The sequence below is a fragment of the Prionailurus viverrinus genome, chromosome B3, assembly GCF_022837055.1.
Source record: "Prionailurus viverrinus isolate Anna chromosome B3, UM_Priviv_1.0, whole genome shotgun sequence".
In the NCBI taxonomy this organism is placed as follows: domain Eukaryota; kingdom Metazoa; phylum Chordata; class Mammalia; order Carnivora; family Felidae; genus Prionailurus; species Prionailurus viverrinus.
Genome location: NC_062566.1, coordinates 82,505,940 through 82,516,969, shown reverse-complemented (window position 1 = coordinate 82,516,969; position 11,030 = coordinate 82,505,940). Strand labels below are relative to the sequence as shown.

General features: G+C 38.5%; 1 protein-coding gene across 8 annotated transcripts in view; it reads right to left on the bottom strand.

The window, feature by feature from the left end:
• Positions 1-446: 446 nt before the first annotated feature.
• The window catches only part of TTC6 (tetratricopeptide repeat domain 6), a 220,081-nt gene continuing 209,497 nt past the window's right edge, over positions 447-11,030 (bottom strand). For 7 of the 8 annotated variants that reach the window (XM_047863339.1, XM_047863343.1, XM_047863337.1 and 4 more), the window contains 2 exons: positions 5,547-5,772; positions 4,281-5,092 (listed from right to left, as the gene is read on the bottom strand). In XM_047863339.1, coding sequence (XP_047719295.1) covers positions 4,956-5,092; positions 5,547-5,772 — 363 coding nt within the window. In that variant the 3' untranslated portion in view covers positions 4,281-4,955. Of the gene's footprint in view, positions 530-2,245; positions 2,373-4,280; positions 5,093-5,546; positions 5,773-11,030 lie in introns of those variants that run through there. The other variant, XR_007153077.1, reaches the window with a different exon arrangement.

The following is an 11,030-nucleotide window of genomic DNA, read 5'->3' as shown; positions in this document are numbered from 1 at the left end:
CTAGTGAAAAGGAGCAGAAAGAGCAGTGGCTTTTAAAGTAGAGTAAGCGTTGACTCTCAGCTCCACCATTTACTAGCTATGGATAACTCATCATATAACTCAATCTTCTTGAGTCCTGGTTTCCTCATCTAATGATACCTACTACCTCACAAGACTGTTGACAAGGTAGAGACAAAGTATCTACGTTGCTTCAAGTAAGTGCTAAAAATCATTATTATAGTTATTATTTTCAACTTTGACCCACTTTGACCCATGACCAAACTATATAAATACCTCATTGCAGAAAAGATGCTATTACTCTGACTCCATTCATGAGAAAAGAAAAGCTCTAAATTGTTTTTTTAAAAAATCTTTGAAACTATGTCAGTCAGAGTTCAGCTGTAGATAACAGAAGCCATTCTTGTAATTTTAAGAAGAAAGGTTTCATACAAAGAAATGCATGCTCACATCATTGTCAGAAGGTCCAGCAGGTTCTAGACTGAGCCATCAGAAGAGCAACACAAAAGTGGCCAAACTTGGGGAGTCTGCTCTGCCATAAAGAGAAATGCAGAAAATCAAGAAAAGGTCACAGAAGCTATTGGCTCCAGGAAAAATGTACAATTCATCCAGGATCAGAAAGCCAGGGCCGTGAGGGCTGGCTTCCGAATAAGGTTGCTAGATAAGATGCAGGACACCCATTTAAATTTGAATTTCAGATCAACAACAAGAAGATGTTTGGTGTAAGTGTGTCCCACACAATAGTCAGGACATACTTAGACTAAAAACTTTGTTGTTGATTTGAAATTCAAATGTAACTGGTTGTCATGTGTTCAACTAGGAGTCCTGAATTACCCCTTCTTTATCTTAAATTAAAATTCAACCAGGTGCCCTGTATCTTTATTTGCTAAATCTAGAGCTCTGCTCTAGAGCCACCCATAGCCGACTGTTTTAATATCAGCAGGAAGGTGTTTTGCATGATGCTGCCTCCATTTAGTCTCATGAGATTGTATCAGATTGGCAGAAACTAAATCACATCGGGAACTCTGGCTGCAAGGACATTTGGGAGACATAATCTTAGCTTTTCAGTCTCGGTATTATGGCAGACATGCAGGAGGTACAATGGAATGTATGACAAGCAAACAATTCACCACAATATCTACACAGAAATATTGACTTACTGCATTTGTAATTTGTTTTATTTTAACAGATATATCTTGAACATCTCTTATTTTTTAGTCAGTATAAGTATTAGGGATGCAGCACTAAAGAAAATAACGATAATAAAATAATAATAATAATAATAATAATATCCTTGTCCTCATAGAGCTTAGGCTCTCATGGAGAAAAAAACAACAACAAAACCCCCCTGTAAGTTACAAAAATGTGTAAAAAATTGAAAGTAAAGGCTACTTGTAGTCCTACCATTCTTCTTCCATCTTAATGTAACAATAACAACAACAACAAAAGGTAAAACAATCTCCTTATCCTTTTTTCCCTCCAATTTTACTTCCCAGGGATAATCATCAGTAAAAGTTGTGAGTGTATGTGCACGTCCACATGTACTGTGAATAAGTTAAACCTGATCACTAAGTCCCATGATGGTGGGAGATATAGGCTCCATTCATCTGCTGAAGAAGTCAATGTTACTCAAGCTAAAAAGAAAAAGACGGAATCCAGACATGTCCTTCCTCTTCCCTTGGGGTCCTTCATGTCTGATTTAGCTCTCATGGCTTTCTGGAAGGCACTTTCTCCCTTGGTCTCCATCCTGCCTCTATCTTCTTCTATCTCTATCCTGCTGTGTCTCCTTCACCTGCCTTTATCTTCAGAGCAGACAGACTCACTCGGAGTCAGAGTGGAGCACATCCAGGACAGGGCAAACCTCTCTCTGCAGAGAACTGATTAATTTTCATAAGTCCAGTTTTCATCTGGTGATGACAAAATGTCCCCAGTTCATTAACATGAGGATGCCAGGAGATGAAAGGAATGAAGGGGTGGAACCTCTCTGTCAGTCACCCCACACCAGCCCTACCTTATACGCCACACAGAGTTAGGTCTTAACTCCTTCTTCTGGATCCTTTATCTAGCACCAAAGATTTTTCATGTCTGACCACACGACCAGGTTTTCCTCCCACCATTTCCTCACAAAGACTCTGCTCCAGCCACTCTTCAAACATGCTTTATTTTCTCACTTCTGTCCCTGTCCTGACATTCAGTCTGTATCGAGGGCCTAACAGTCCAACACCTCTGCCCATGCATGAGCACTTACCCCTGCTCAGGATCCAGCTTCAGTGCCTCTTCCTTGGTGATGCTGCCTTAGATTCATTCCTGCAGAAGCCAAACCTGAGACCAGGATTTGAGGGCCAGGGGGTTATTTAGGAGGAGGTTCCAGTAAGCTGGTGTCAGGAGGAGAGAGTGAGGCAAGGGTGAGGAAAGCCAACAAAGGGTATGTTATTGAGGAGGCTATATGGTGGGCAACTGGTGGAGGTGGGGGGAGAGTTTAAGCCGATTGGGGAAGTCAGGGAGAGGCGCCCACCTAACATCAAGGAGGCTGAAGTGTTTATCCTCCACCTTCCATCTGTCATTGCTGAAGGCTGCTCCCAGTGACATGAACTCCCTTCCAGTTCTGACCTGGCCTATGTGTGATCTGAGAGAAATGCCTCAGGTGGAAAGTGTAGGTGTGTGCAGTAGGACGCTGCCAGTGTGCACAGAAACTGGGTGCCGAGGGGATCTGGACAGGGGGACATGTGGCATTTTGACAAGTTAGACATGATTCTATTATGCTAGGATGGCCTTTGGTTTGTATCATTCCTGCTTCATGTTGTAAGTATTTGTGTGCAATCAGAAAAATATCTATATTAAATGACTAATTGCCTTAGCCTGGGTTACCCCAGAAAGCAGATCCAGAGGCAAATGCTCCTGTGGTCTGACTCTATCAAAAAGTGCAAACCCGGGGCACCTGGGTGGCGCAGTCGGTTAAGCGTCCGACTTCAGCCAGGTCACGATCTCGCGGTCCGTGAGTTCGAGCCCCGCGTCGGGCTCTGGGCTGATGGCTCAGAGCCTGGAGCCTGTTTCCGATTCTGTGTCTCCCTCTCTCTCTGACCCTCCCCCGTTCATGCTCTGTCTCTCTCTGTCCCAAAAATAAATAAACGTTGAAAGAAAAAAAAAATTAAAAAAAAAAAAGTGCAAACCCAGAAAAGTAGGAGCAGTGACAAGAGGGAGTGAGGCAGGGAAGACAGAAGCGCCAATACGAGGTATGTTTTAAAGCTGGCTGCCACGAGCGTCCTCCAGGAGGCTGTATACACCACTGAGTGTCTCGAGACATGCCACCAAGAGAAGGAAGGGAGAACAATCTATCGACTAGTTCCTTTCTCCCAGCATCAGAGGTGTATTTGACAGGGACTCAGGCCCCTGCACATCCACGGTACAGCTGGGCGAGCACTGGCCGATCCCATGGCAATCCAACACCTCAGCACTAACAGAGATGCCCCAGGGCAGTGGGCGAAGTAGGAGGCAAAGGGCTCTCTGTGGGTCCAGGAGGTTGGTCTCAATCTCATCGAGGTTCTGGGCTGGATGGGACAAAAATATCTGGAGACAAATGAAGGCAAGAGATCCAAAGTGGTTTATTAAAATGTGTCTGGTTCACCAACTGAAACAATTCCCTAGGGATGACCCAATCCTCACATGAGCCCACATATCATGCCTAGAAGATTATCCTGAAACAGTGTGAAGCATCCAACCCCACAGTGGCTCACATATTAAAATCAACCTTCTATTGTGAAAATCTGGTACATCAAACTAATAATAATAATAATAATAATAATAATAATAATAATAATAACAAAAACAAAACAAAACAAAAACCAGAAACTGAGTAGATGGAGGTATTCTTTCCAACATGCCTGATGTCTCTGAGGAGCTAGAGATGTACAAGAATGAAGCGAAGAAGAAAAACAAGTGACTGAAGCAAATGTGAATGAATCCTTGTTTTTATCAGGACGGTAAAGGAAAGGGCTTCTCTGGTTCACTCAAGGATCCTTCAAGGACAATCTATACAGAATTTTTACCTGTTTTTTTAAAATTTTTTTAATGTTTATTTTTGAGAAAGAGACAGAGTATGAGCAGGGAGAGACAGAGAGAGAGGGAGACACAGAATCTGAAGCAGACTCCAGGCTCTGAACTCTCAGCGCAGAGCCTGACACAGGGCTTGAACTCATGAACCGCGAGATCATGACCTGAGCCGAAGTTGGACATTCAACTGACTGAGCCATCCAGGCGCTCCCTTACCTGTTTTATTTATTCTCATTAACTTCTGTGAGCCGCTAATTATACGTGTATACAAATTTTTGATATATGTTTATGAAATTTGAATTAAAGAGGCAAAACGAACTATATTAAAGAAACAGGAGGGCCAAAATTTTTATAGGTGCTGTCCTGGCAGGGAGATAACATGTAAAAGAGAAACATGTTTATCTGGTGGAATGATGTAAGTAGCAGGAAAAATACAGGCCTGTATAGACATTATTTAAAGGAAGAGAGAGGAATGTACTCAATTTCTTTACAGCTATCAGCTCTGTATTTATTTTTTTTAATCTAGATACTGTTGAAAACATTATGAGTAGGTATTGATGAAAAGGTCAATGACCTTCTATAATCACGAAGTGTTATTTCAAAAGGAATTATTTTACTTTAAAAAATATCTTAGATGTTAATATTCCTTAAGAAACATTCTATTTATGTTTCCTCACCTTATGAGGAAATTCAGTTATTATTAGCTTTTCAAATATGCATAAAAATGATCTAGAAGCTTTATAATTAGTATATAGTATAAATATATTGTTAAAATGCATTAAAGGGTTATGTAGATAACAAAACATAATGTATACAATAATGAAGATAGTGCAACCTTTCAAACAAAGAAGTTTCTATTTCTGGAAGAAGAGCTGTGTAGACTCCTGCAGAAAACATGGTCGGTGTAATCACATCACTGGGGCATATTCTTGAAGATCAAGTGCTTGAATATAGTCAGCCACGGCTTCCTCAATCAGACCTATTCTACCACGAACTTCTGCTCTGCGATTATATATGAGAGCATCATCAGGCTTCAAAGACAGGGCTGTAAAAGAAAAAAAACATTTCAAGCTATGTTTTATGCTAACATTAGAAAATAGGCTCCTTTTTTAAAAATAAAAATTTTATAAGAACTTTAGTGTTATTTATTTGAAAGCATTTTTCTTCAAATGTAAGTAATTATTTAGTAAGATTAAAAATATCAAATCTTTCTAAGGAAACTAACTTGGGGAACACTGTACAATGTCTTTCTTTGAAAGGCTGCCATTGTTTATGTATGGTTTCCCTAATAATTTTCTGTATCTCAGCTTACCCATGCTTTAAGCTGTTCCATAAAGGAATCAACATTGGTAGTATTAAAGATATAATGTATAAAAACATTAATTCTTATGTAAGTTTACCTACACAAATAGACCTGATGACTTTCTCCTTTTGTTGTCAAAAACTAAGCATATCAACAACCCCTGTGATCTTAGCCAAAAATTACAAGACAAAAATACCTCTACTTAGGTCTCCCTCGGCTAGTTCATATTGCTTTAAACAACAGTAGAAGTGTGCTCTGTTAAAATATACTGCAGCCCAAAAGGGACAGCTTTCAACCACATATGCAAAATCTTCTTTTGCTTCTTTGTATTTCTTCAAAATTGTATTTGCAATAGCTCGATTCATGGCAGCACATTCATTTTCTGGATCAAACTTCAAAGCCTTTGAGAAGTAGTCACTGGCCTACAAAATGTGAAGATGATGGTAATTTGAATATATTTCAATTGGAAGCTATATAGTAACTTGAAGCACTTTTGCTCTTAAGTTAAAATAAGGACATTGGCATACCAAGGGGACAGAGGAAGCATTTCATCCCAAATAGGGATGATAAAGAGGTGCATTGTCTGTAGACAATGTAAAAAAAAACAGTAATAAAAACAGCCAAAAGTCACTTTTGTTTTTGTTATCACCATGTGTTGGCAAATCTCGATAATGTCAGTGATAAAACACTACTCCTTGCTGAGGTGAAATGCTCTACTACCGACCCCTGAAATCCCACATCCCTGTACAGCACTAGAAGAAGGCAAAATATAAATTAGAAAAGAAGGTCACAACAAGATAAAATATGTTGGAAAATTAACATTTTTCATATAAAAGCGGAGTATCTAAGAGCTACAGAGGTAAATGAATTTTAAAAATAAGGTTCTAAACCATACCATTAAGGGATAAAAACTTAGTTATACTATGAAAGTTGGGAAGAAGGAAGATAGAGGAAAAAAATCAACTTGTCAAGAAGACCAAAGACTCTAGATTATTCTCTACTCATCATCAAGCTGAAGGAACACTTCAAAGTGTGGTCTGTAGACTGGTTTTGAGGTCTTAGTTTGAGAATCATTTGCTACAGGTCTGTAAAGAACTTAAGTACAGAAATTAAGAGTAAACTGTCAGTAACTTCTAAAGCACTTTGACGCAGCTATGACATTCCGGCACATAAACATATTTCTAGTAACTTGTTTATATTGTCTTAGCAACATATTGATCAATAATAAATTGGAAACTTTTAAAATAGTCCTTCACCACAACTCACTTCAGATGCTCATTAGACACCCTACTACTCAAGATAGGAGTGTCTTCTCTAATTCCATGATGGATAAAAATTTGGATCCTACTTTAAAACTTACTTCACTTAAAGGAAAAGTCATTTTTAACAATACAGACTGTTCTCCGATTTTTTACCACTCAGTTTTTCCCAACACACCACAATCTTGCTTCTCTCTATCTCCCCCTATTTTGTGAGTTCTGCTCTTGCTGAGACTGCAGATGTCCTCAAACCCAATGGACACTTTCTAGTCCTTTTCTTTCATGACATTTCTGTGGCATGGACACTTTTGATCTTTGCTTCCTTCGTAAAATTCCCTGTCCTTGAGACAGAATGTCTCCTTGGTTTTTCTCTTACCCCTCTAATGATTTTCTCTGTCTCCTTCACTGAACTATGTTTCTCTGTGTGTTACAGGGATTCATGAGTGAAATGAAACACTGGTAGCATGGTATCCAGGAGCCCAGACCATGGAACCAGATTTCTAGATTCAAATCCTGGCTCTACCACTTGTTATCACCATGTCTTTGGATGAGTAACTAAAACTCCTTTTGCCCCCAATTTTCTCATCTGTAAAATGGAAGTAACAAATAGAACTCTACTTCCAGTGCTCAATTAGGGTTGTGAGGTTCATATGTAAAGTACTGAGAATGATATTCAAAACACCAATTATTTTCTATTCAATTATTACTGATAAACCATTTTTTCCCAGTGTCTACAAATGGAGAGATGACATAGCCCTAAGGCAATTCTCTGTGAACTTTGCTACCTCTGATGACTTTTAACAGGCAATTAGATCAAGATTGTGTAACCCATCTTGTTCCTGGATGGAACTACTCTATGTGGCAGATAAGTGCAGTTTAAGGATCTACTAAAATGGTGACAGAAATGACATCCTTCTCTGAAGAGCTTAAAGAGAATTCACTCCCGAACAGAAGGCTGGACTCAACAATCATCAGAAATGAGGCAAGGAAATGACTCTAAGCAGGGCCAAGACTTTCTTCAAAAAGTAATTCAGGCTTCATTTTAGTTAACCAGTAAATAATCAATAAAGCTCACACTATTCTACATCACAAAAGCATGACTTCAATCAAGTAGGAGCAAATGCTTACTTAAGCTACAATAAAATAATTCAGTAACACCCAATAATGTACCTGTGAACAATGTAACTTTCTATCATAGCTTCCAAAATATATTACTTAGAAAATAAAAGCCCATACATTTAATGAGGTTACTTGCAGTATAGGAGTAATAGTTATGAAGCAATTAAAGGTCAAAGACACCTACTGCAAAGATGGCCTTGATTTTTTAACAATTCACCTAATGCCATAATATCTGTAATTAAAAAGCAGATCTAGTTACTTTTTAAGTCACCCATACTTCATGATGTATGTACGTAGCTCATCCAAATGTGATTTAAAATGATTAAGTCACTAATGATAAAAGAAGCCAAAACATAATACACACACACATATGTGTGTATATATATATATATACACACACATATATATGCACATATATATGTATACATATATATGCGCATATATATTAAGTCTCTAGAGATTATTTGATCTGTTGAAGGACCCTTTTTCCTGCCCCTAAATCTTCCTTTCAGTATAGTTAGAAACAAAGTTTGAGGAGGTGGGGAGGAGGAAATAGAAGCCACTTTCTCCACAAAAAGGCTTCAAGCATACTAAAATAGCTGCATAATTACTGTCAAAGTCTGCTTAACTCTGGAGAGGGTGTGCTCTGTGAAGCCTAAGTATCCAGCATATCAGGAAAGAGGACAAAATACATTTTAAATGAAATATTCACCCAGCTAATGAGTCCCTAGTGCCAGGAAAACAGAGCCATACTTAAAAAAAAATCAAGGATCAAATACACCTTAAATCTAACTAGTTTCATCCTAGTTATTAAAGGCAATTTTAAAAGATTAGAATCTCCCTCCCGTGTGGATCTTAAACATTTATGGGAACAGAAAACTGACCTGGTCATTTTATTTATCTTTATCTCACTAACTAACTCCACAATGCAGGGAAACATTGCTAGGACCCAGACAAAGATGGTCTAAGATTGATGAAGTTTAAGGCAACTGACCTTGGCTTATCAACCTGGGAAACATTAGCCTCCCAGCTGTCCATTGAGGTCTGAGCTACAACAATCTCATTCACACCTCATAGAATTATACCTTCAATAATTCTCTGTCCCAGCATTTAGCTTCACTACTGAGGTCAATGAATCTCATCACAGGGCTTGGTGTCCAGGGTCATGATCTAACTTGGGAAAAAATAAGACCTAAATAAACCAAGGCAATGGCAGTAGAACAGAATGGAGGGCACATGTCTGAGGGAAAGAAATCAAGAAGCAAAACTGACAGGATTAGATAACTGATGGATGAAAGAAGTTAGGAAGAGAAAGATACGGTTGATGCTGATGTGTCTACTCAGGTGACCTGATGGAAGATGACATCTTGAACTGAGAGAGGATCTATATGAAGAAGAGCTCGACAAGAGATAGGGGATAGCAAGATCAATCCAGTTTGGGCTCTAATGTACTTGGAAAATATCCAGTTTTAGCAACTCATATATGTGAGTTAGGAGATCATGATCTGAGCTGAAATCAAAAATCGGATGCTTCCCTGACTGAGCCACCCTGCCACCCACTTCCACAACCCTTTTATTCAAGGCTCTGTCTCTGCTGCTGTGACAGTGTTCTTGCCAAAATCATCAGTGACTTCCTCCATCCTCCTCTTTCTTGACCTCTCCCAGCAGCATTTGCCACAGGACACTTTTCCCTTCTTAAAGCCCATTATTCGCGAGGTATTATCATAATCTCCTACTTTTCTTCTCATCATCCTAGCCGGGTGCTCCCTTCTCAGTCTACATTCTGGTATCTCCTCTCTGCTTTGCTCTTAAACACTGGTGCTACCACAGGGCTCGCTCCTCAAACCCCTCTCTCCAGCTATACTACCTGCCCAGGCGATCTCATCTCATATAGTCCCACATATATGCTTATACTGATATAATGCTTATGTGAGACTGTACTAGATGTTTGTCACTACTAATATTTTTCTTGTTTATTTTCTATTTCTTCCTCCAATAAAAAGTAAGCTACATCAGAAAAGAAGCCTTCCTTATCTTGTTCAGCTCTGTATCCTCAGGGTTATTATTAATGCCTCACACATGGCAGGTACATTATAAGTATACGGAGGTTGAAGAGATGAAGAGCTAGTGGAATCAGAAAATATTTGCTGAACTTTTCCAGCAAAATAAAGAGAAGAACGATAGCTCTTGGTATATAAAGATGCCCCACAGGTCATTTTATTCAGGGATACGGAGGCAGTCTTGGATGTCAGAGGAGAACACCGAGGCTATAGTTCTCAGAAAATACAAGCAATAAAAACAAGTTTTTAAAATGAGCACATCATCTTAGAAGGTAAGGGTTGTGAAAATTTCTAAGAAACACAGAGCTTGTAGTGGAAGCCTTCCTAGACCAGGTAGGCTTAGAGAGGACATTTTGCAGTCTTTTGCCATAGCATCAAGGTGAGCAGAACTTAGAAAGTTACCATGGCCCATCACCCTGCTTCCCACAAGAGGCTCTGCTGTTAGTCCAGGAACAAGATGTATCTCATTCAAATGTGAGTTAACAGAGAAGCAATTTGCCTGCCTTCATTGTAAAAGCCAAGGATGAAAAGTAATAGCTTAATTTTTGGAAAGATTATAAAAACTCAGTAGAAAAAAAAAGTATTGTTACAATGTAGAGAAAAATTATAATGTAACATTTCAAAACGAACTAGAAAAAAATGCTAAGGGAGCAATTGTGTTTAAGAAAAAAATAAACAAATACTGAAGGATACCAGAAAAGACATGGCTAGGAAGGCATGACATAGAAATCAGATGAAAAAAAAAAAAATTTAAGGTCCACGGGGGATAACAGAGATCTCAGAAAACACAGGAAATATTTAGAAGAGAAATGTAAAGCAAAGAAATGCAACAGAAATTAAGAAATTAAAAAACATAAGAAAAAATAATTGGTATATAGAAGTCAGAGGGCATCTTATATATAATAATTGGCATTCATTCCAATGAAGAGAATAATAAAAAAAGTTTTACACTGAATTCAACAAAACTCTTCTGAAATCTGCATCTTGAAAATTCACACTGTATACTTTGATTCCAAATCATCAACTCTGAGACGTACCTTGGTAAAACCTTTTACTTAAAAACAATAACAAACGAACAAAAAAACTTTGGTTGTCATGACAAAACAAAGTCACCAATAAAAGAACAAAAATCACGTTTGCATCAGGCTTTTTGACAACAACATATAACACCAGAAAATAGTGAAATACTTAAAACATTCAAGGAAAGAACAGTGAGTCAGGACCTTAAACCCAGACATGCTA